The following is a 26,581-nucleotide window of genomic DNA, read 5'->3' as shown; positions in this document are numbered from 1 at the left end:
TCAGAGTCAGATATGACACCAAGGTTGAGAACAGTCTGGTTCAGTCTCAGACAGGAGTTGGGGAGCGGGATGGAGTCAGTGGCTAGGGAACGGAGTTTGTGACGTAGACCGAAAACAATGGCTTCGGTCTTTCCAATATTCAATTGGAGGAAATTTCTGTTCATCCAGAATTGGATGTCGGACAAGCAGTCTGACAATTTAGAGACTATGGATGGGTCGAGAGAAGTAGTAGTGAGGTAGAGCTAGGTGTCATCAGCGTACATGTGGAAACTGATGCTGTGTTTTCAGATAATGTCACCAAGGGGCAACATGTAGAAGAGAAGTAGGAGAGAGCCAAGGATAGATCCTTGGGGGACACCAGCTGTAACGATGTGGGGGCAGGAAGAGAAGCCATTGCAGCTGATTCTTTGGCTATGATTAGATAGATAAGAATGGAACCAGCTGGACAACGGTGGAGAGGTTGGAGAAGCTTAGAGTGCTCAACCGTGTCAAAGACTTTAGGCAAGTCAAAAAGGATGAGGAGGGATAGTTTGCCTTTGTCACGGTCACAAAAGATGTAGTTTGTGACTTTGATGAGAGCCATTTTGGTACTGTGGCAGGTGCAGAAACCGGATGGAGGGATTCAAACATGGAATTGCGGGAAAGATGGACACGGATTTGGGAGGTGACAACACGTTCAAGGATTTGGAGAGGTCGAGGGTTGCTTTTTTGAAGAGACGGTGATGACGGCAGATTTGAGGATGAGGGGAATTGTACCTGAGGAGAGAGACCATGTCAGCTAACTTGGGAGCCAGAAAGGAAGTTAGGTAGTTAGCAGTTTGGTGGGAATAGGGTCAAGAGAGCAGGAAGTGGGTCTCATGGTCAAGATCAAACTGCGTTGGCTGTTTTTACTACAATGCCCAAGTCATTCCTTTCACATTCATCACCATTGTGGGAGGGGTTACTGTTATGTCTCACCATTCCCTCCAACTCACTAAGCCACTTCCAAAGGTTTGCAGCACCTCAGTGCTGCAGAACACTGACAGCACAACTGTCAAAATGTATGTGGGCATGGCCCCTTTAAAGAAATCAGCTGATGACGCATCATCAGATGACGTCATCAGACCTGCTTCCTTTTAATTAGCCGGCAACCTCACAGGGTGGGTTTAACAAGCCCAATCTAGGGAAAGTCGAGGGGAAGCGGACACGGAGTCAGGAGCAGGGTCGCAGCCCGCCTCGGTAGGAAACACCGAGCCCTGACTCTGCAAAACTGGCTGCTCAGCACAAACCTGGGGATCAATCCCTGAGGCTTCCTGGTTCACTATGGTTCAGTTGGACACAAAGGTTTGCCAGCACTGGCAGATTGGCCAGGACCTTCCCAGAATTTATAATTGATAAAAATTAAAAATAAACACAGCTCCAGTTATTAAAGTAACATCTACATGCAAGGCCACTCCTTGTATTTTATGAGATTGGCAGGTGCCATTCACCAATGCAATTGAGTATACCTAAACCAGCAGCAGCAATGACTTCCTCTTATTTAGACCGAGAATGTCGCATGGTTTAAGCAGTAGAAAGAACACTGCATGTTCCCAACAGTAACCAAGGGCAACCGGCGCATTCTTAGTGAGTTACGGGTCCTCATGCTTTTGGCCCATAGGCGTTCTCATATCTTCCTGTTTTTATCACCTAATTTTATTCCTTTTTGCTCTATTTAAATTATGTTTATTTTAAAATTATCATCCTTATTTTCAAATCCCTCCATGGCCTCGCCCCTCTCTATCTTTGTAACCTCCTACAACCCTCCACGATCTCTTCCAATTCTGACCTCTTGCGCATCCCCAATTTTAATCACTCCACCATTAGTGGCCGTGTCTTCAGCTGTCTAGGCCCTACATTCTGGAATTCCCTCCATAAACCTCTCCACCTCTCTAGCTCTCACTCCTCCTTTAAGATGCTCCTTATATCCTACCTCTTTGACCAAGCTCCTGTCCTAATATCTCCATATGTGGCTCGATGTCAGATTTTGTTTGATAATTGCTCCTGTGAAGCGCCTTGAGACATTTTACTATGGTAAAGGGGCTATATAAATGCAAGTTGTTGTTGGTTGAATGATATCATTAGCGAATTTGACTTGCAGTAGTGCCTGGAAGGTAGAGGAAAACCTCTCCATGCCAGAGGGATGGAGCCAGAGGGAACATATTTACCTGTCCTCTGCCATTTGCAATTTCACTCCAATTAACTTTCACTCGGGGAGGAATATCAAGTTTTATTTTTAAACATTGAAAGTCATGTGCCTATTGTTAAAGGAATTAATGGATATTAAATGGGTTCACCTTTCTGTGTCGATGCAGCAGTGCAAACTAATATAACCAGGAAAAAATAGGCTTGAACAAAGAAAGCGAAGGAAGGAGGGAAAAAACAAATGCGGAAAGCCATGAGTTAATGTCAGCTTCAGCAATACGTAGAATGATTCAGGAGTAAGGGATCATGTCTAAAAAGCATCCCGTGGGACCAGCCATAAGGAAGTTCCTACAATAAATTGCTTTCAGCAAATTCCAACAGAGAAACTCTCCCCATCTCCTGTCTAACCGGCCTGCGATGTGGTGGAAACCATGCTCAGCTCCACTTTTTCCCATGGGAATATTTTGTTAGACAAAGTGAACACAGTATGGAAATTCCAGTAGAGCATGTGGGATTTTTTGAAATGTCAAATGATCAAATATCACATGACCAATTGTCACGCAATCAAATGTTCAGGAATACGTCCGACCAGAGTTGGCAACCCTATTCTATACTGGAACATAGGATCAGGAGAAGGCCATTCAGCCCCTTGAGCCTGTTCCACCATTCCATTGGATCGTGGCTGATCTGTATCATAACTCCATTTACCCACCGTGGTTCCATAACGCTTAATACCCTTGCCTAGAAAAATCTATCAATCCCAATTTTGAAATTTACAATTGACTTAGCCTCAGCAACATTTTGTGGGAGAGAGTTCCAGATTTCCACTACCCCACTGGGCACATCTACAAATCAACCCATTGGAGGGACATCAGCTAAAAATGTTAACCTAAATTTGTCTTCAGCTGCAAGGTTTTAACATGATTCTGTAATAAATTGTCAGCAAGGTAATCCATGCCAGGACACATGCTACGTAGATTAAAGTGCTGTCCTGTGACTTTCACTTCTGATTTCAACCCTTTGAGTATTGAACATGATGTACAACTTTAAAACGTGCAAATATTATTAATCAAGCGTTATCTGTAAACATTATTCGCTTTACACTTTCATTGCTGAATATTATAAAGTAGAATAAGAAATTACATGGAGTTGTACAGTGTTTAGAATGAACAGGTGATTCGGTCCAACTGGTCTATGCCGGTGTTTATACTCCCCACGATCCTCTTACCCTACTTCATCTAACCCGATCAGCATGACCCTCTATTCCTGCTCCTTCATGTACTTACCGAGCATCCCCGTAATGGCATCTATGCTGTTCTCTTCAACTACTCGTGCAAGTTCCGCACTCTCTGGGTAAAGAAGATTCTTTTGAAATATATTGAAATATATTGAAATTACATTGAATTTTATATCATAATATGATACAATATACACGGTATAATTTATATCAAGTGATTGCCTGTGGCAGATACAGATGCTGCCCACAAATTTCTGTGTTAGCAACTTTGCAATAGCCGCTTTGTGTGCAACTAACTATATAATTAAGTAGAAATATCTGGATTGTAATATTACCCACTGTCCCTGTACAATTGTTACCGTGCCAGTGACTGGGTGTGAACTGATTAGCATATAGAAGTTGTTTTGTGAAGCACTGATTGGTGTATCTTGCCTTTCAGCGCCTGGCTTACAGTACAGATAGTCCAATAGCAGATGCAGCCAAGCTTTATTGGCTGTTTTACAGAATGGAACGTTCTGGAATCCCTGGCATACTGATTACAGTCATCTTGTACATTGTGATTTTCTTTTGTTCGCTTACAATACTGTATTTATATTTCTTAAGGTAAGAATACTTTGTTAATTTCTCAAATTTTTTTTTGAGGAGCAAGATTGTGGCTACTTATTTAACTCATTTGTATTCCACCCACACAGTTGCAAAGATTTGGTGAGAACACAGCAACTGAAAGCATCTGGGAGGCATGGGAAAATAAGCTGTAGGATTCCCTTAACCTGTGAGGTTATTTAAAGAAAAACAGTGTGTTTGACTTTGTGCAAGCATTAATGCCTGTCAAAGTATTGCTAAATCCTATGGTAGGGACAGATAATTTGCTAAGATAGCAACATACGCTGATATTTCTACAGTCTGTACTTCAACAGAAGGTTGAGTTCACATGTGAGGGGAGAAGGCTGTCAATGTGCTTTGCACTGCTTTGAGCTGAAAAGCTGTTTGGCCTATCAAGCTGGTACTTCATGCCTTTTCAATCTATCTACGGGCACCTTGATCTTGTTCCTTGTAACATAGAATTTATAGCACAGAAACAGGCTATTCGACCCAACAGGTCTGTGCCAGTGTTCATGCTCCACACGAGCCTCCTCCCACCCTCTTCATCTCACCCTATCAGCATATCCTTCTATTCCTTTCTCTCTCATGTACTTAACAAGCTTCCCCTTAAAGGCATCTATGCTATTCACCTCAACCACTCCCTGTGATAGCAAGTTCCATATTCTAGCCACTCTCTGTGTAAAGAACGTTCTTCTGATTTCTTTATTGGATTTATTAGTGACTCCTAGTTTTGGACTCCCCACAAGTGGAAACACCTTTTCTACATCTGTTCTATCAAATCCCTTCATAATTTTAAAGACCTCTATTTGGCCATCCCTCAGCCTTCTCTTTTCTAAAGAAAAAAGCCCCAGCCAGTTCAGTCTTACCTAATAGTTATAACTAAGGAAGATAGTGATAGACTTAAAGAAGACTTAGATAGGCTGGTAGAACGGGCGGACACGTGACAGATGAAATTTAACGCAGAAAAGTGCGAAGTAATACATTTTGGTAGACAAATTGAGGAGAGGCAATATAAACTAAAGGGTACAATTTTAAAGAGGGTGCAGGAACAGAGAGACCTGGGGGTGTATGTGCACAAATCGTTGAAGGTGGCAGGGCAGGTTGAGAAAGCGGTTAACAAAGCATACGGGATCCTGGGCTTCATAAATAGAGTACAAAAGCAAGGAAGTCATGATGAACTTTTATAAAACACTGGTTTGGCCTCAATTGGAGTATTGTGTCAAATTCTGGGCACCGCACTTTAGGAAGGATGTGAAGGATATGAAGGCCTTAGAGAGGGTGCAGAAAAGATTTAAAAGAATGGTTCCAGGGATCAGGGACTTCAGATACGTGGCTGGACTGGAGAGACAGGGGTTGTTCTCCTTAGAACAGAGAAGGATGAGAGGAGAGGGATCTAGACAGAGTAGATCGAGAGAAACTGTTCCCATTGGCGGAACAGTCGAGAACCACTGCACACAGATTTAAGGTGATTGGCAAAAGAACCAAAGGTGACATGAGGAAAACCTTTTTATGCAGCGAGTGGTTAGGATCTGGAATGCGCTGCCTGAAAGGGTGGTGAGCCAATCTCAATCATTGCTTTCAAAAGGGAATTGGATAAATACCCGAAGGAAAAAAATTGCAGGGCTACGGGGAAAGGGCAGGGGAGTTGGACTGACTGAAGTACTCTTGCAGAGAGCTGGCATGGGCTTGATGGGCCGAATGGCCTTCTTCTGTGCTGTAGCCATTCTACAACCCCTCAGTTGTGTTTTCCCTGTCCATTTCCTGCTCTTAAAGATCACTTTTAAACTTAATTTGTCCCTCTCCTTGCTTCTTTGGTATCTTTCCCACGTTGTCCAGGAAAATATTTAACTTTTAAAACCGTCTGCCCATTTGTCCAGTAACACTATCTGGAGTTTCATTGGTAGCGCACAGGTCCCTTCACATATTCTGTGACAAATAGACAAAAAATTCATCAAAACACTAGAATTGTTTATTTTTATTTTTAACTAGTTCTGTGAAGGATCAATGCAAAGACGACAGACAACCTCAATCTAGCACCAGCCGAGGTAGGGCTGCCAACCCTCCAGGATTGCCCTGGAGCCTCTAGGAATTAAAGATTAATCTCCAGGACACTGCTGCAAGTATCCCAGAAGAAAAATCATAGGGGTATTAAATATTGTGTTTTTTTTTCATTTTCTTTGAACTTTTTTGTTTTTAGTTATAAAAATATCTGACATGGGGAAAAAGGATGCTTGACTGAAAGTCAAGAATTATTCAACCGGGTAATGAAGAGTTTTTTCGCTTTCCAATTGGTCGGAGGAAGCCGATACGCCATGAGGATGGACATGTTGGCCGACCAATCTTCTCTTCTTAGGCAGTCCCTCGGAGTCGAGGATGACTTGCTTCCACACTAAAAATGAGTTCTCAGGTGACTGTATAGTCCAATGTGGGACCTACAGTCTCTGTCACAGGTGGGGCAGACAGTGCTTGAAGGAACGGGAAGTTGGGGTGCCTGGGTTGTCGTGTGCTCCTTCCGCTGTTGACGCTTGGCTTCAGCTTGCTCTCGGCGAAGCGACTCGAGCCTTCCTGGATGCTTTTCTTCCACTTTGTGTGGTCTTGGGCGAGGGATTCCCAGGTGTCGATGGAGATGTTGCACTTTTTCAAGGAGGCTTTGAGGGTGTCCTTAAAGAGTTTCCTCTGCCCACCTGGGGCTTGCTTGCCATGACGAAGCTCCGAATAGAGCACTTGCTTTGGGAGTCTCGTGTCGGGCATGCAGACGATATGGCCCGCCCAACAGAGCTGATCGACCGTGGTCAGTGCTTCGATGCTGGGGATTTTGACCTGAGCGAGACCACTGGCGTTGGTGCGCCTATCCTGCCAATGGATTTGCAGGATCCTGCGGAGGCAACGTTGGTGGTACTTCTCCAGTGTTTTGAGGTGGCTGCTGTACATAGTCCATGTCTCTGAGCCATATAGGAGGGCAGGTATCACTACTGCCCTGCAGACCATGAGCTTGTTGCTGGGTTTGAGGTCTTGGTCTTAGAAACATAGAAACATAGAAAATAGGTGCAGGAGTAGGCCATTCGGCCCTTCTAGCCTGCACCGCCATTCAATGAGTTCATGGCTGAACATGCAACTTCAGTACCCCATTCCTGCTTTCTCACCATACCCCTTGATTCCCCTAGTAGTAAGGACTTCATCTAACTCCTTTTTGAATATATTTAGTGAATTGGCCTCAACAACTTTCTGTGGTAGAGAATTTCACAGGTTCACCACTCTCTGGGTGAAGAAATTCCTCCTCATCTCGGTCCTAAATGGCTTCCCCCTTATCCTTAGACTGTGTCCCCTGGTTCTGGACTTCCCCAACATTGGGAACATTCTTCCTGCATCTAACCTGTCTAACCCCGTCAGAATTTTAAACGTTTCTATGAGGTCCCCTCTCATTCTTCTGAACTCCAGTGAATACAAGCCCAGTTGATCCAGTCTTTCTTGATAGGCAGTCCCGCCATCCCGGGAATCAGTCTGGTGAACCTTCGCTGCACTCCCTCAATAGCAAGAATGTCCTTCCTCAGGTTAGGAGACCAAAACTGTACACAATACTCCAGGTGTGGCCTCACCAAGGCCCTGTACAATTGTAGCAACACCTCCCTGCCCTTGTACTCAAATCCCCTCGCTATGAAGGCCAACATGCCATTCAAACACTCTCTTCCTCGGGTGACCGAAGGCTGCGCTGCCACACTGAAGGCGGTGTTGGACCTTATCCTCGATGTCTAAGCCTTGTTGACAGTAGGTTCCTGAGATATAGAAAATGGTCCACGTTGTCTTAGGCCTTGTCGTGGATTTTGATAACTGGTGGGAGTGTGGGGGCGGGGCAGCTGGAGGTACGAGGTCATGTGATGAAACCACCAGGAATATGTCCAACCAGAGTAGGCAACCCTGCACTTGTCTGAAATTCCTGTCTCTGCTACTTTAGTGGAGGCGTTAACCAGTTTTATTTAAGAAGAATCGGGTTAATTTTTGTTGCCTTCCAGTAGTCTGCGGGCTCTGCCTGCCCAGTGACGTCAGAAGAAGGGCCAATCAATTTTGATGGTTGGGCCTGTTATGTATGCAATAAAAGTTCAAACTGAGTACTGTTTAAATAAACAAGGTACAACCTTGGTTCTGCTTTATTCAGGCCCAAACTGCCTGACTCACAACATGGTTGGCTCTTTATACCAGAGCAGCACCATGTGCTTGCTGGTCAGTGGCCTCCAACAGTGACACCATCTGGTGGCTACAAACAGCATGTACATACAAGACAATACCCTCCTCTGAGATCTTATCACACTCTTTCACAGGTTGAGACGGTCCGGTGCTTTACGCTCCCGGGTTGACCGTCTCAGTTCGATTCCGGCCTTGGGTGAATGTGCGGAGTCTGTTGTGGCTGGTGGCTGGATGGCTGACATGTTGGGGGTGGCAGTGGCCATGTCAGGAATTGCAAGTCCATTTTTATTGAACAGGTCGGTGATGGAAATTCCGGGTTCACTGATGACCCTTGAGTCCACTGAAGGCTGCTGGTAGGTTGGTTGGTCGTCGACGGTTTCTTCGTCCGACTGCTCTGGCTCGTCTGTGTGCCTCAGCTTTGTTTGATCCATGTGTTTCCTGCAAGTTTGCCCATTCTTGTGCTTAATAACAAATACTCTGTTGCCCTCCTTGGCCATGACCGTACCATTTGGGACCCTGACCATAATTCAACACATACACAGGAACATTAACAGAAATCTCGCGTGACACAGTTGCACGATCGTGGTACCCTTGTTGACTCTGTCTTCTGTATTCAACATGATTACTTAAATCCGGGTGTACAAGAGATAACTTGGTCTTGAGACCTCTTTTCATCATGAGTTCAGCAGGTGAGACCCCTGTGAGTGTGTGGGGTCTTGACCTGTAACTCAGCAGTATGCAAGACAAGCAGGTCTGCAGTGACCCTTGGGTTACTCTCCTCATGCTTTGCTTGATAATTTGTACTGCACGTTCTGCTTGCCCGTTGGATGCAGGCTTGAACTGTGCTGACCTTACATGTTTTATGCCGTTAAGTTTTACAAACTCCTGAAACTCCTGACTGGTGAAGCACGATACACTGTCGCTCACCACTATATCAGGTGGACCATGTGTCACGAACATAACATTGAGATTCTCTATGGTTACCGTGGACGTACTGGATGACATGATTATGCATTCTATCCACTTTGAATAAGTATCCACCACCACTAAAAATATCTTGCCCAGGAAGGGACCTGCGAAATCTACATGGATCCTGGACCAAGGTTTGGATGGTCATGGCCACAGACTCAGCGGCAATTCCCCTGGTGCTTTGATGAGCTGCATGCAGGTGTTGCACTGATGCACGCATGCTTCCAGCTCAGAATCAATTCCTGGCCACCCTATGTGGGACCTGATAATCGCCTTCATCATCACTATACCAGGATGTGTGCTGTGTAACTCACGCACAAACTTCTCTCTCCCTTTCTTAGGCATTACAACTCGATTGCCCCACAATATGCAATCTGCTTGAATAGACAGTTCGTCCTTGCGACGAATGTACGGTTTGGCCTCCTCGCACATTTGCTTAGGTATGGCAGACCAATCCCCTTTGAGGATGCAATCCTTTACCACTGATAATATCTGGTCCTGGCTGGTCCAGGTGTTAACTTGTTGAGCCATGACAGGGATACCTTCATTCTCAAAAGCATCCATGATTAACATTAAATCTGCCGGTTGTGGCATTTCCACCTCCGGTGTGGGCAACGGCAACCGGCTCAAAGCATCGGCACAATTCTCTGTGCCAGGTCTGTGGCAAATGACATAATCATAGGCAGATAATGTCAGCGCCCACCTTTGGATGTGGGATGAAGCGTTGGTATTGATACCTTTCCTCTCGGAAAATAACGAAATGAGCAGCTTGTGATCAGTCTCTAATTCAAACCTCAGACCAAACAGGTATTGACGCATCTTTTTAACACCTTACACACATGCTAAAGCTTCTTTTTCTACCATACTGTAGGCTCTTTCGGCTTTAGACAAACTTTTGGATGCATACGCGACAGATTGAAGTTTCTCCGACTCATTGGCTTGTTGTAACACGCAACAAATTCCATATGACGATGCGTCACAGGCCAAAACTAAACATTTATATGGGTCATAATGTACCAGCAGCTTGTTCGAGCAAAGCAGATTGGTGGCTTTCTCGAAAGCTCTGTCTTGCAATGCACCCCACACCCAGTTGTTGCCTTTTCTCAATAGCATGTGCAGTGGTTCAAGTAAGGTGCTCAATTTAGGGAGGAAGTTACCAAAGTAGTTGAGTAGACCCAGGAATGAACGCAGCTCCATCACGTTCTGTGGTTTGGGTGCATTCTTGATGGTTTTGGTTTTCACATCAGTAGGTCTGATGCCATCAGCGACGATTTTCCTCCCGAGGAATTCGGCCTCCGGTGCCATGAAGATGCACTTCGAGCTTTTAAGTCTGAGTCTCACTCTGTCCAAACGCAGTAGAACCTCTTCCTGATTGTTCAGATGTTCCTTGGAGTCACGGCCGGTGATCACGATGTCATCTTAGAACACGACGGTTCTGGGAACAGACTTCAGTAGACTTTCCATGTTCCTCTGGAATATTGCTGCAGCCGAGTGAATTCCAAACGGGTACCTGTGGTAAATAAACAGTCCTTTATGCGTGTTAATGCACGTAAGTCTCTTTGGTGTCTCGACCAACTCCTCATCATATAGGCCACTGTCAAGTCCAGTTTTGTGAACGACTTCCCTCTGGCTAGTGTCGCAAACAAGTCATCAGCCTTGTTTCTTGTTTCGAAACCCTGTTGATCGTAGCCTTGTAGTTTCCACAGATTCTGACTGTGCCATCACTTTTCAGTACAGGAACAATGGGGCTGGCCCATTCATTAAATTTGATCGGTGATATGATCCCTTCATGCTGGAGTGTGTCCAGTTCGATTTCGACCTTCTCCCTCATCACATACAGCACTGCCCGAGCTTTATAATGGACGGGTCTTGCATCCGAGTCCACGTGGATCTGCAACTTGGCTCCCGTGAAGTTGCCGATACCCGGTTCGAACAGTACTTGGGCACATGTATCTTCCGACGACGACAACGCCTTTATGTCGTTTCAGCCACATCTGATTTTCTCCAACCAGCTCCTGTGAGCAGCGTTGGGCCATTGCCTGGAACAATCCACAGCGGTAACTCGTGAACTGCACCGTTATACAACACATTAATTTGTGCACTGCCAACCACCTTTATCAGTTCTTTGGTGTACGTGCGCAGCTTTGGCGTTAACAGGGCTCAGCCTGGGCCTCACACTTAGTATCCCACAGCTTATTAAATACCCTCTTGTTCATGATCGATTGACTTGCCCCTGTGTCGAGTTCCATCGATACCGGTATCCCGTTAAACTTCACATTAATCATAATTGGTTTACTCTTGGTTATGAAAGAGTACAATCCATACACTTCCTCCTCTGGCATCTCGGATTGCGTATCCGGATCCACGCTAGTCTGACTCTCATCCTCCACGTGGTGTGTCACAGCTCGCTTGCTCATCTGTGGACACTTGCGCTGGAGATGCCCCACTCTCAGACAGCATTGCAACTATATTGCTTAAATCAGCACTGCTAGTGCCGATGATTTCCACCACAACGCCAACACGGAGAAGTCGGATACATTCCTGGTGGTGGACTTTGGGCAGCCACAGGTTTCGCGAATGCAGCCGGATAGGCCCTGCCACGTGCCGCTCTGCCAAACGCCGAATCATTCACAAATGCAGCCGGATAGGCCCTGCCATGTGCTGCTCTGCCAAACTCCGAATCAATCGCACTTACAGTACTTGCCGAGGTTCGGTTCTTCACCGATATTTGCTTTAAACTCCTGTCCGTCGTCATACATGATTGAGCGATCTGGATGGCCCTTTTTAAATCCAACTCCTCCACTGCCAGAAGTTTGCACAGGATCACCTCGTGGTTGATACCGATAACGAAGAAGTCCCGCAGCATGTCTGCCAACACCGTCCCGAACTTGCACGGTCCCGCTAGACATCTCAGGTCAGCAACAAATTCCGCCGCGCTCTGGCCCTCCGATCGAACGTGTGTATAAAACCTGTATCTCGAGATGATGATGCCGTCGCCTGGCTTGAGGTGCTTCAGTACCAATGTACACAACTCCTCGTACGTTTTCTATGTTGGATTACTAGGCATGAGTAGATTCTTTATCAGATCATGATCTTTGAACCGCACATAGTGAGGAACACGGCCCGGCGCTGATCTGCATTGTCGACCCCCTTCATTTTGTTGGCCACGAAGTACTGGTTCAAACAGCTCACAAAGTCTTCTCAATCTTCTCCCTCCACGAATCGCTCTAAAAATCCAATCGTGCTCATTTTGCAAACAAAGCTTGTATTCTCGTCACCAAATGTTATGTATGCAATAAAGTTTCAAACTGAGTACTGTTTAACTAAGCAAGGTACAACCTTGCTTCTGCTTTATTCAGGCCTAAAGTGCCTGACTCACAAAATTGCTGGCCCTTTATACCAGAGCAGCACCATGTGCGTGCTGCTCAGTGGCCTCCAACAATGACACCATCTGGTGGCTACAAACAGCATGTACATACATGACAGGGCCTCATTTAAATGCAATAAACGAGCTGTCATCGCTCATGACGCTCCTTATAGGAAACCTGCTGATTGGCTACCTACCTGATTCCCTAACCTCCCAATCATCAGGGCTTGTAGCAGCACCTTAAAGGGGAGGTGCAGAAGTTGAGGAATAAAAAGAAGCAACAGGGAACATTTTTGCAGCACCTACAGCAGCAATAAGATTAAATATGGAATCCTTTAAGACTTAAATCACACAAGCAACTGCCAGAAAAATTAGCACTAGACCTGCTTCCAGCTTTCCCTGACTGCAACTTAGGGCCCCTTTAAATACCACCAGAAATGGCCACCTTCTGGCCTATGTCACCCATGGTTTGTGGGATGGTTGGGAACGTGAGGTAGCAATGCGGGCAGAGATGAAAATAATGGGGTTATGACAGCGTAGTTCGACCACGATTTGCATATATTAAGGAGGTCACCAACTCCTTCTGGACACCTATATTGAAGACTTCCTGAAAATCAAAATGGGCAGACCTCCAGAGGTAAGTTGTCGGGACGTATTTTATCTCCAATTTCAGTGAGGCTACCGCTCAATTCTTTAGGTGTAAACAGGGTCGTGGTGAGACAAAATTTGGCCGAGTAATTGCCTCCACTAAAATAGCAGGGAGAGGAACTTTAGCCACCTGCATAAAGCAATTGTTCATTGCTACGCAGGCCTCTAATGCCTGCTGCATGTGGCTTGGCCTCTGTTACTTTCATTTGCCTCCTGCTCTATCCTCTATAACATCAAAGAAATGGCAATGCTAAGCTTTTGTTTAAGCCAATCTGTAATTTCATACTTTCAAACCTCTTCTGCTCCAGTCTAAAACTCTTTATCGCCTGTTCAGTGCCTCAGCCTCAGTACCCCATGATTGATGTCTCCCATGGCTACCAGAACCACTCGTGATTGATGGTTTTGTTTTGTGCACCCCGGACCCCACCCCCCTCCCCAATCCTGTGAGCTATGCCTCCGACAATTGACACCTCCTGCAGCTTGCCAGACCCACCACTAGTCGATCTCTCGGTCTCCCATGGCTACCTACGATTGATGACTGCGTCATGTGTGTGAGTAAAGCCACTTTCTTTCCCATCGCAGGTTTTCCAACTTTTAAAAGGGTTTGTCATCTGATTTTTTTTTTATATTAAAAGGAATTTTGTTCAAGTTGAGATGGACATTTAATCCTGTGTCCTTCCTATAAACCTTTAAACAGAGTGAATCATTTGTTGAAGTTTCCTAACAAAACATAGAATTACATAGAATTTACAGCACAGAAATAGGCCATTCGGCCCAACTGGTCTATGCTGGTGTTCCACAAGAGCCTTCTCCCATCCCTACTTTATCTAAACATACCTGCATATCCTTCTATTCCTTTCTCCCTCAGGTACTTATCCAGCTTCACTTTAAACAACAACAACTTGTATTTATGTAGCGCCTTTAACGTAGTGAAATGTCCCAAGGCACTTCACAGGAGTATTATGAGATAAAAATTTGACACCGAGCCGCATAAGTAGAAATTAGCCAGATGATAAAAGCTTGGTCAAAGGGGTATATTTTAAGGAGCGTCTTGAAGGAGGAAAGAGAGGTAGAGAGGTAGAGAAGTTTAGGCAGGGGAGTCCAGGCAACAGAAGGCACGGCCACCAATGATTGAGCAATTATAATCAGGGATGTTCAAGAGGACAGATTTAGAGGAGCGCAGACATCTCGGGGGGTTGTGAGCCTGGAGGAGATTACAGAGATAGGAAAATAAGGATTTGAAAATAAGGATGAGAATTTTGAAAATCAAGGTGTTGCTTAACCGGAAGCCAATGTAGGTCAGCGAGCACAGGGGTGATGGGTGAGCGGTATTTGTTGCGAGTTAGGGCATGTGGTAGCAAGTTCAACATTCTTACCAACCTCTGGGTAAAGAAGTTTCTCCTGAATCCCTTATTGGATTTATTAATGACTGATGAATGAGCCAGAACTTCCTACAACTAAAGATTGGCAAGAACATTGGTGCTTGGTGCTTGGCCAAAGCTCTATCTTAACCTAATTTCAACACGCATCCCAGGTGCTCCTTAGGCTAAATTGGACAATGTGCAACCTCGTTGCTTGTTAACTCTGACTGAGCTTCAAACCCTACATCCAATATATCACCTGCTTTACCTCTCTCTCCCATCACTAAAGCTCTCACTTATTACATCTAGGTTCAATTTCTCAACACTCTTTAGTGGTGTCCAAGCACCACCCTACATAAATTTCAACTTATCCAAAACCTGCTGCTTGTATCCTATGCAATACCAAGTCCCACTGTTACAAATGTTGGGACCACCTTAGATATTCTCTTCGGTTAAGTGATACTGGTTACTCCTGTAATTGGTTTCCATGTCTTACGTTTAGGAGTGTGCTTGTATTGTCCAGTATCTCATCACATGATAATAACCTTATGATGAGTTTTACCTTATTAGACCAGATTCCCCTCCCAGACCTAACAGAACTGACTGGCCTTGAACATAGGTTTTTTTAAATGTTACTTCTGGCCGCAGGAAGTGGATGGACAGTCCCTGACTTCTTCCCCATTCACCAGTAGACCTGTCAATAAAACTGGCTACTTCCCCTACAAGAGTGGATTTTTGGCAGATTCTCTCGGCTGGCCTCACATGATTGGTCATTCTAGCAGTAATAGACATGGAGGTTCATGAGATAATGAATTAACTATTGTTCCTGGTCACATCAATGCTGGCTCATTAGCACATAGACTCCTGATACAGCAGCTGCAGCATGTGGCTGTAAGGAGAATTCTAAATCTATGAGGACCCTCTATAATTTAAAACATACCATTCAAATGTAGCTCATTTCAAGATCCCTTCTGTGGAAAACGGTAAAAAAATATCAAATGTGACACCAGCTCATCCATCAGTCTATCTATGGTGACCTCCATTGACATCACCATCTCCCTGAAACATTGAGTTGTAAGTATTTGGATAGATTGTACTCCATTATCCTACTAAAGGATACATTTTTTTCTCTTCCACGAAAAGTACAAGGTCCAAACTGTATTTTTTTAGCTATTTAAAGATCATGGGTGGGACGGTTTTTTAGACCAGTATGGTGAGGAGCCTACTAGGGAACAGGCTATCCTAGATTGGGTATTGTGTAATGAGAAGGGGTTAATTAACAGTCCTGTTGTGTGTGGTCCTTTAGGGACATGATTGAATTCTTTATTAAGGTGGAAAGTGAAGTAGTCCAATCTGAAACTAGAGTCCTAAATCTAAACAAAGGAAATTACGAAGGTATGAGGAATGAATTGGCTATGATAGATTGGGAAGATTCATTAAAAGGCATGATGGTGGATAGGCAATGGCTAACATTTAAGGAACGAATGCATGAATTGCAATAGTTATACATTCCTTTCTGGCATAAAAACACAAAAGGAAAAGTGGCCCAACCATGGCTAACAAAAGAAATTAAGGATAGTATTAGATTCAAAGAGGAGTTATACAAAGTTGCCAGAAAAAGCCTGAGGATTGGGAGCAGTTTAGAATTCAGCAAAAAAGGGCCAAGAGATTGATTAAGAGGGGAAAAATAGAGTATGAGAGTAAACTTGCAAGGAACATAAAAACCGACTGCAAAAGTTTCTACAAGTACGTAAAAATAAAAAGATTAGTGAAGACAAATGTAGGTCCTTTACAGACAAAAACGGGAGAATTTGTAATGGGGAGCAAGGAAATGGCAGAACAATTAAATAAATACTTCGGTTCTGTCTTCACGGAAGAGGACACAAATAACGGACCTGAAATGCTAGGGAACAAAAGGTCTAGTGAGTAAGAGGAATTAAAGGAAATGATTATTCGTAAGAAAATAGTGCTGGAGAAACTAATGGGACTGAAGGCCGATAAATCCCCAGGGCCTGATGATCTGCATCCCTGAGTAATAAAAGAGGTAGCCATGGAAATAGTAGATGCATTGGTTGTCATCTTCCAAAATTCTATAGATTGTGGAACAGTTCCTGCAGATTGGAGGGTGGCAAATGTAACCCAATATTTAAAAAAGGAGGGAGAGAGAAAACAGGGAACTATAAACCGGTTAGTCTAACATCAGTAGTAGGGAAAATGCTAGAGTGTATTATAAAGGATGTGATTATGGCACACTTAGATAATATCAAAAAATTTAGACAAAGTCAACATGGATTTATGAAAGGAAAATCATGTTTGACAAACCGACTGGAGTTTTTTGAGGATGTAACTGATAGAATAGATAAGGGAGAACCAGTGGATGTAGTGTATTTGGATTTTCAGAAGGCCTTTGAGAAAGTCCCACATAAGAGGTTAGTGTACAAAATTAAAGCACATAGGATTGGGGGTAATGTACTGGCATAAATTGAAAATTGGTTAACTGACAGGAAACAGAGAGTAGGAACAAACGAGTCTTTTTCGGGGTGGCGGGCAGTGACTAGTGGGGTAACGTATGGTCTACAGGGCTAAATAATACCTGCCCTCCTGTATTGCTCAGAGACATGGACCATGTACAGTAGACACTTCAAGTTGCTGGAGAAATATCACCAATGATGTCTCCGCAAGATTCTACAAATCCCCTGGGAGGACAGGTGCACCAACATCAGTGTCCTCATTCAGGCTAACGTCCCCAGCATTGAAGCACTGACCACACTCGATCTGCTCCGCTGGGCAGGCCACATCGTTCGCATGCCAGACACGAGACTCCCAAAGCAAGTGCTTTACTCGGAGCTCCTTCACGGCAAACAAGCCAAAGGTGGACGGCGGAAACGCTACAAGGACACCCTCAAAGCCTTCCTGATAAAGTGCGACATCCCCACTGACACCTGGGAGTCCCTGGCCGAAGACCACCCTAAGTGGAGGAAGTGCATTCTACAGGGCGCTGTGCCTCAACGCCGAGAGCATGCAGAAATCAAGCGCAGGCAGCAGAAAGAGTGTGCGGCAAACTAGTTCTACCCACCCTTTCCCTCAGTGGCTATCTGTTCCTCCTGTGACAGAGTCTGTGGCTCTCCTATTGGACTGTTCAGCCACCAAAGAACTCACTTCAGGAGTGGAAGCAAGTCTTCCTCGATTCCGAGGGACTGCCTATGATGATGACCACTGGGATCAGTGCTTGGGCCCCAGTAATTCACAATATATATCAACGATTTGGATGAGGGAACCAAATATAATATTTCAAAGTTTGCTGATGACACAAAACTAGGTGGGATTGTGAGTTGTGAGAAGGATGCAAAGATGCTGCAAGGCGATTTAGATAGGTTGAGTGAGTGGGCAAATACATGGCAGATGCAGTATAACGTGTATAAATGTGAAGGTATCCACTTTGGTAGGAAAAACATAAGGACAAAGTATTATTTAAATGGTGCTGGCTTGGGAAGTGTCAATGTACAGAGGGACCTGGGTGTCCTTGTACACCAATCATTGAAAGTAAACATGCAGGTGCAGCAAGCAGTTAGGAAGGCAAATGGTATGTTGGCCTTCATTGCAAGAGGATTTGAGTACAGGAGTAAGGATGTCTTACTGTAGTTATACAGAGCCTTGGTGAGACAGCACCTGGAGTATTGTGTGCAGTTTTGGTCTCCTTACCTAAGAAAGGATATACTTGTCGTAGAGGGAATTCACCAGATTGATTCCTGGGATGGCAGGACAAAGGAGAGATTGGGTTGATTGGGTCTGTATTCACTAGAGTTTAGAAGAATGAAAGGGGATCTCATTGAAACGTATAAAATTCTGACTGGGTTGGATAGACTGGATGCAGGGAGGATGTTTCCCCTGGCTGGGAAGTCTAGAACAAGGGGTCACAGTCTCAGGATACGAGGTAGGAAATTTAGGACCGAGATGAGGAGAAATTTTTTCACTCAGAGGGTGGTGAACCTGTGGAATTCTCTACCACAGAAGGCTGTGGAGGCCAAGTCACTGAATATATTTAAGAGGGAGATAGGTAGATTTCTAGACACAAAATACATCAAGGGGTATTGGGAATAGCTGGAATATGGTCCAAATACGGGCCAAAGCTAGTGGGAGGACAGAAGATTGGGAAGCTTTTAAAAGCCAGCAAAGAATGACTAAAAAAATGATCAAGAAAGGGAAGATAGACTGTGAAAGTAAACTTGCACAAAATATAAAAACAGATAGCAAAAGTTTCTATAGGTATATAAAAAGAAAAAGAGTGGCTAAAGTAAATGTTGGTTCCTTAGAGGACGGGACTGGGGATTTAGTAATGGGGAAGATTGAGATGGCAGAAACTCTGAACAAATATTTTGTATCAGTCTTTATGGTAGAGGACAATAACAATATCCCAGAGTCTGGATAAATGGTTCATTCTCAGGTTGGCAATCAGTAACTAGTGGGGTGCCGCAGGGATCAATGCTGGGACCCCAACTATTTACAATCTATATTAACGACTTGGAAGAAGGGGCCGAGTGTAACATAGTCAAGTTTGCTGACGCTACAAAGATGGGAGGAAAAGCAATGTGTGAGGAGGACACAATAAATCTGCAAAAAGACATAGACAGGCTAAGTGAGTGGGCAAAAATTTGGTAGATGGAATATAATGTTGGAAAGTGTGAGGTCATGCACTTTGGCAGAAAAAAAATCAAAGAGCAAGTTATTATTTAAATGGAGAAAGATTGCAAAGTGCAGCGGCATCTGGGGGTACTTGTGCATGAAACACAAAAGTTTAGTATGCAGGTACAGCAAGTGATCAGGAAAGCCAATGGAATCTTGGCCTTTATTACAAAGGGGATGGAGTATAAAAGCAGGGAAGTCTTGCTACAGTTATACAGGGTATTGGTGAGGCCACACCTGGAATACTGCGTGCAGTTCTAGTTTTCATATTTACGAAAGGATATACTTGCTTTGGATGCAGTTCAGAGAAGGCTCACTAGGTTGATTCCGGAGGTGAGGGGGTTGACTTATGAGGAAAGGTTGAGTAGGTTGGGCCTCTACTCATTGGAATTCAGAAGATTGAGAGGTGATCTTATCGAAACGTATAAGATTATGAGGGGGTTTGACAAAGTGAATGCAGACAGAATGTTTCCACTGATGGGGGAGATTAGAACTAGGGGGTATAATCTTAGAATAAGGGGCTGCCCATTTAAAACTGAGATAAGGAGAAATTTCTTTTCTCAGAGGGTTGTGGAAGCTGGACATTGAATAAATTTAAGACAGAGATAGACAGTTTCTTAAGGTAATAAGGGGTTATGGGGAGCGGGCAGGAAAGTGGACCTGAGTCCATGATCGGATCAGCCAAGATCGTATTAAATGGCGGAGCAGGCTTGAGGGGCCATATGGCCTACTCCTGCTCCTATTTCTTATGTTCTTATGTTCTTATGGTGTTGAGATAGAGGATCAGCCATGATCATATTGAATGGCGGTGCAGACTCGAAGGGCCGAATGGCCTACTATTGCTGCTATTTTCTATATTTCTATGTTTCTAATCACACTACACATTACCTGTTCATCCACTAGGCTCACAACTGCACACCTCATCGTGGATGCCCTAGACTCACTGGGGATTTATTGAGTCTTGTGAACATCACATGACTGGCTAAGCCACTCACAATGCAACAGCTCTACAAACAGCCGGAGGGAGATCCCCGACTGGGATCTCTCTCCCCCCTGCTCCCGCCAGGATCGCCTCAGGCTGCTCCTTCCCCGTCTTCCAAGTGGAAATGGTGGCGGCAGAATGGGCCTGGGTGCGAGGTGGATTTCCCTCCCATTTGCCTCACTGACTGCAGCTTCCCGAGGCCACTATGTGGAAGATCGCACTGGCTCGTGGGAGCGGTACATGCATTGAATTCCTGCACTGAAGGGAAAGAGAATTGTAGTGGCCTCCTCTCCACCCCAGTCGGGTTGCCAACTCTGGTTGGATGAATTCCTGGAGATTTCATCACCTGACCTCCCACCTCCATCCACCCCACCCCCAGTCAAACAGCTTCCCCCCGGCCCCCCAAACAATCTCCTAATATTTTATAACTAATAAAAAAATGAAAAACAGCTTTTTTTTAATGCCCCTATGATTTTTGTTTCCCAATTTGCTTACAGCAGTGTCCTGGAGATGAATCTTTAATTCCTAGAGACTCCAGGACAATCCTGGAGGGTTGGCAGCCCCAGCTCCAAGTCAGGCTCTGCTAAAGGCCTGGATCTTGGAGGCCCGTTCCTAGCAAATATTTCTTTAAAAAGGCTCTGACTTTCTCAATCCCTTTCCAAGTTTGAGGTAATCACTCGCTCAGATATTTTATTTTGTAATTCTATGGTAATGATTCAGGTTAGGAAATGGCTCGAAATGCAAGTCTTTCTTTCTAAATTTCTTTCCAAATATTTATTTACGCTAACTTAATCCTACAACAACATTCAAAGAAGTGAGTAATAGAATTGACAAGGCAAAAAGGTTCTCTGTCTATTTGAACATTTCTTATTTAAGCAATAATGAAGAAAATGTCATTTATATTTGACAACATAGCTGAATCATTGTTTAAAAAAAGGTCCAATATTGGTTCTTATATCTAGTCAGACTCGTGTTCATGCTAGTCCCTTTGCATTTTGCTGTACTGCTCCCCTTTCTCTTTGCAAGTTTGGCATTTCAACCCTCTGTATCCCCAGTCACTCAGTAACTGACACAGTAAGGAGGTTTTATGTCTTTTTTGTTGCTAAATTGTGTGTATTTCCCCAGGAGTGTCCAACTAATTTAGTCCATTAGCTATGGATTCACATGCCCATTTGTCTGTGTTGTTATTAGCATAGTTAGCGGTTGTCTCCTTGTGAGCTAGCAATTGCAAATCGCTCAGCTCTCTCACTTTTCTTTCTAGCCAGTTGCTTCTGGCCTGTAAATATGAGTAAGAAGTGCAGAGCTTTACAACTCCCTAGTTAGTCCCTTTAGCCAGAGGCTCTTTACAGGTAAATGTGAGATTAGAGCCAAGGAAAAATGTTGAATTTCCCAGCTTCTGTGTTGGCAGTGTTAAGAAAGAACTACTCCATCTATGACTGGGGATTTAAACCCTCACTTGGCCTTTATTAGTGATGCCATGGTTCCTGTTAACCCTGACACTGAATGAATGAATGAACTTGCATTTATGCAACGCCTTTCACAACCTCAGGACATCCCAAAGCACTTTACAGCCAATGAAGTACTTTGGAATTGTAGTCACTGTTGTAATGTAGGAAATGTGGCAGCCAAATTGTGCACAGCAAGCTCCCACAAACAGCAATGAGATAAAAGGCCAGATAATCTGTTTTAGTGATGTTGGTTGATCGATAAATATTGACCAGGACATTGCTGCAGACTGGTGTATAACTTTCACAACTGCAAAATATGCCACTCCATTAAAACGTCCAAATCTGTTCAGTTGTGGGCAGAAAGGATTGGATAAGCCATTTTGAAGGTTTGATTTTAAATCTTTTTGTTTATTCAATTAGTCATAAAGATTGTTATCAGTTCCTACTTCTTTCTACATTACTGGAGCTAGATGATAGCTATTGAAAAATGTACAGAAAGAGGATATGGCTCTGGCATTGATATATTATGGGAGCTCTTTCATTGGCAGGAAAGGCCCGCATGTCATGAGTGTCATAGTCAAAAATGTTTTTTGATAATCTTTAGCGCAAGTTCCAGAACATCTGTAAAGCACAAACATTGGGACAACATACAAGTTATGAGCAGTGGACTATGATCCACAATGGCCAATGGCTACCAAAATATTAGTTCGGCTACTAAATTTTAGACCTTAGAAGAATAGGAGATTAGATGCCTCTTTCCTGCATGGTAGTAACTGTGTATTCTGATATATGCCACATGTAGCACTCAAAACAGACCTGCTAAGAATTCATTGGAACCTCAGATTATAGCTGGTGAATATGAACATTAATGTGCGCTTTTTTATTAATGTGTGTTGCCTGAAACTGGCTTTTATGTAGTGTATGCAGATAGTACAGAATGGCAAAATGTGTTTGGTCAGCCAGGATTCCAGGTGGTCAGCAACTTCAAGAAGCTTGGGGCTAGAAGACCCGGCTGCTGACTATAGCATCTCAGCTGCTGCCAGGGCAGTCTAGCCCAGCTGACTTTGTAGCATCAGGACTGGCACTGGACAAGGGGCTGGCAGGGGAGCAGGTGTGTTGTCATCCTGAGAGAGAACAATATGCATCTCTCTCATGGTGCCACTGGTACTTACATGGGGCGGTGCCTCAGCACTCCCACTGATCCAAAAGGGAGAAGACTGTAAGAGTGCTTTAACATCTTGGAAGCTCCTAGTAAGCTGAAGGAATTGGTGGAGCCCAGAGCCTGTACGGCCTCAGCATGTGCATCCTTGAGAGATGTGACCGCGCAGGTGGCTGAGACTTCTGGATGGCTGGCTCTACTGCAGTCTGAATAGAGGTCACCACACATTCCATGGTAGACTGCAGTGTGTGCCACACACAAGTTGGAAGTAGACTCCTTCACACTCTCCACCCAGTTACATAGCCCCTCTAATAGGCAGTTCACTGCATGTGACAATTCCTTGGTACGCAGCTAATACTAGTCTTTTGAAAGCAGGGCCCTGGTAGTCATGACCTTTGCCCTCTACGGCAGGGCTAGGAAGCAAACGGCTTCCGGTGAGCTGTGTCCTTAGCCATCCTCGTCTCCAGAGTGGGTGACGGTGCACCTTCAGTTGCAGGTTCTTCCTCCTATTTTTCTACTGCGAATGGGCCCGGGGACTTTATAGTGTCAACTGTGGCTCAGTGGGTAACACATTGAGTCTGAAGGTTGTGGGTTCGGGTCCCACTCCAGGGACTTGAGCACGTAAATCTAGGCTGACACTCCAGTGAAGTACAGAGAGAGTGCTGCACTGTCAGAGGTGCTGTCTTTCAGACATTTAAACTGAGGCCCCATCTTTTCTCTCAGGTGGACGTAAAAAACCCCATGGCACTATTTCAAAGAAGAGCAGGGGAGTTATCCCTTGTGTCCTGGCCAATATTTATCCTTCAATCAACTTAACAAAAACAGATTATCTGGTCATTATCACATTGTTGTTTGTGGGAGCTTGCTGTGCGCAAATTGGCTGCCACGTTTCCCACATTACAACAGTGACTACACTCCAAAAGTACTTAATTGGCTGTAAAGCGCTTTGAGACGTCCGGTGGTTGTGAAAGGCGCTATATAAATGTAAGTATTTTTCTTTCTTTTATCAGGACCTGGAAAGAGGGAATAGAGAAATGGTTGGAAACAATGGCATATCTTTGACAAAGAGCATTTGCTCAATGAAGCACCAGGCAGCGATGTAGACTGAGTGAGGGACGTAGTTATGTGATAAGGGAAATGGATGGTTTTAGGCCAAGCACCCTGTGGTGCTCCTCCTGCATCACTTTCTGCACAGCGCTGGCTCTCCCACTACCCAGGATACCCATAGCAATACCTTCACTGGATAAAAGCAGCTAACAGTCCCTCGTCCTGCGGGACTCCTCTCCCTGTCACTGGGCGCTGGTTTGTCCTGGCAATGTGGCTGGGCACCCTTCTGCCATCTGCTGGAAAGAAGACATTTCCTGCATTAAAGTCTCCAGGGCATTGCCGGAGAATCTGAGCACTTTCTTGGTGGACATATTCTGGCTTCCAGTGCACAGAGACCAGCTTCAGCTCAGCCCCACAATGAGCACAGCACCTCCCCTTTGAAAGGTGCAGGCCACCCGGAACTGATGTGGGGCCCGTCCATAATCCCTCCCTTCAATGAGCGAGCTGTCCAATTACCATGCCAGTCAAGCGGACAGCTCGTCCACACATTTAAAGAAGGCATGAAAGCCATCCCTCCCATCCCATCCATTGCCTGTTTTGAAAGATCCCCACCCCATGTTTTTCTTTTAAACAAGTGTCCAAACAGTACCAGTTGTATGCTTGTAGCTAACCGTTAATCTCCAACTACGTCACTGTGCAGAAATTATACAAATGCTTTAAAAATAACAAACACTACGCTGGCCACAATCGTTGCTCGGATGCTACATTCTTTCACTTGTTGTTACCTTAAATATTATGATTTAGAAATTTTGCTAATGAACCCATTTATAGCAGGATTTAATATTTATCTTCTCAGATAGCATTTCTTTCTAGCGTTGACCCAAACACTCAATCAGATACAGCAATTTAAGGGTTACAGGCAGGCTTCTTGCTGTGAAGATAGCAAAGGGTTATGTTTGATGCATAGAGTGTGCATATAGCATTTAAATAAGCATTTCTGTGACCTTCGATTTAGTGTGCGATCACTTATTATGATCAAAAAATATAAAAGCAGCATAAAGGACAACTGGAGCTAAGCGTTGGTCATTTTAGATCACTGTATTCACTGGCGTACTTCTAAAGTGCTTTCCTGTAACAACTCTTAATTAATAATGAGATCCAGATTAAAAGTCCTTAACCTTATTTGTCCTCACCAAGCAGTGGGACAGCAAGCTGACAAGTGCAGAGGATTAATAAACAACAGAAAAAATACATCTAAAGCATCAAGAATAGGCACAGAATACCTCTAGGCTTCAGTGTTTGAATGTACATCTTTCTCATTCTTTTAATATCAGTCTCAGGCATTATAGTTGAACCCAGTCATCTCCCCGTTAATATCAATAGCACATAGTTGCTGCATAATATCTGCTTTAACTAAGTGACCAATATTAAAACACAAGCCAAAAATAATGGTTTCTGCCACTCACAGTGCACTGAATTGTTGCAAATGTAGGCCACTGAAGCGTCTTGGCTTCAGAAGCTGCTGTTTCCTATTGGCTGTTAGTGGAACTTGTGACATAGTGTATGACCTATTTCTAAAAAAAAATGCCTCAAGCAATATACATAGATGGGCTGCGCTGCTATCCTCGTTTTAATTACATAGTAAAGAGGTGCAGTATTTTTTTTTAAACATTGCACTGATGTCACACCTTAAAAACAAAGTGATATTCGACCCATGTAGGCTGTCAGGAGTTCATCATGAAAGATAATAACTTTAGCTCATTGGACTTTCTTTCCTTGTGTATGATCTGTTGTCCAGCTCTGGTATATTGGCAAGCGATTGCCCTGAGCATTCCAGGGCTGGAGGTTTAAATTGTACTTGGCTCGTAAGTGTGTATAATATTAAATACAAGATTGTAAGATGAATAACTTTTAACATATTTTTGCCACTTTGAAGGCTGCACAACAGTGGGCGCCTGCTAGATGTCTTCTACCGACTGCACAGCACCGAGGAGAGATTTCTTGTTCCCTTGGACTTGGAGCTGTCGAATCAGGAGCTAAACTACATAGTGAAAAAGGCGGAGCAATGGAGGGGAATCAATGGCGAAAGAAGGAAGGTGAGTGGACATACCAGTGAGCTGTCTTGGGGATCAGTTTAGGTAATCAAAACCTGTGGACCCTCCATTCGAGAATAAGATAACAACAACTTGCATTTATATAGCACCTTTAACATAGTAAAATGTCCAAACGCATTTCACAGGAGTGTTCTAAAACAGAATTTGACACCGAGCCACATAAGGAACTGTTCGCACAGCTGCTCAAAAGTTTAGTCAAAGAGGTAGGATTTAAGGAGTGTCTGAAAGGAGAAAAGAGAGGTGGAGAGCTTTAGGGAGGGAATTCCAGAGCTTGGGGCTTCAGCAGCTGAATGCATGACTACCAATGTTGGAGCGATTAAAATCAGGGATGCTCAAGAGGCCAGAATTAGAGGAGCGCAGATATCTCAGAGGGTTGGGAGGATGGAGGAGATTACAGAGATAGGGAGGGGCGAGGTCATGGAGGGATTTGAAAATGAGGATGAAAATTTTAAAATCGAGGCCTTGCTTAACTGGGAGCCAGTATAGGTCAGCGAGCACAGGGGTGATGGGTGAACGGAATTGGGTGTGAGTTAGACACCCTCCTTCCCCCTCCTCTCCTCTGATGAACTATAGAAGCTTAGCAGGTAATCAAGATTCCCAGGAGTACATCTCTCCGTT

The 26,581-nt window shown here is 44.3% G+C and overlaps 1 protein-coding gene across 1 annotated transcript in view; it reads left to right on the top strand.

The window, feature by feature from the left end:
• Positions 1 to 26,581, top strand: part of ofcc1 (orofacial cleft 1 candidate 1) — a 322,692-nt gene that overhangs the window by 183,047 nt on the left and 113,064 nt on the right. The window contains exons 13-14 of the mRNA XM_070880295.1: positions 3,840 to 4,003; positions 25,786 to 25,945. Of these exons, the coding sequence (XP_070736396.1) occupies positions 3,840 to 4,003; positions 25,786 to 25,945 (324 nt within the window). The remainder of the gene's footprint in view (positions 1 to 3,839; positions 4,004 to 25,785; positions 25,946 to 26,581) is intronic.

The sequence above is a fragment of the Pristiophorus japonicus genome, chromosome 1 (genome assembly GCF_044704955.1).
Source record: "Pristiophorus japonicus isolate sPriJap1 chromosome 1, sPriJap1.hap1, whole genome shotgun sequence".
Taxonomy (NCBI): Eukaryota; Metazoa; Chordata; class Chondrichthyes; family Pristiophoridae; genus Pristiophorus; species Pristiophorus japonicus.
Note: the sequence above shows the minus strand (reverse complement) of the source record. Positions and strands in the feature narration are given on the sequence as shown.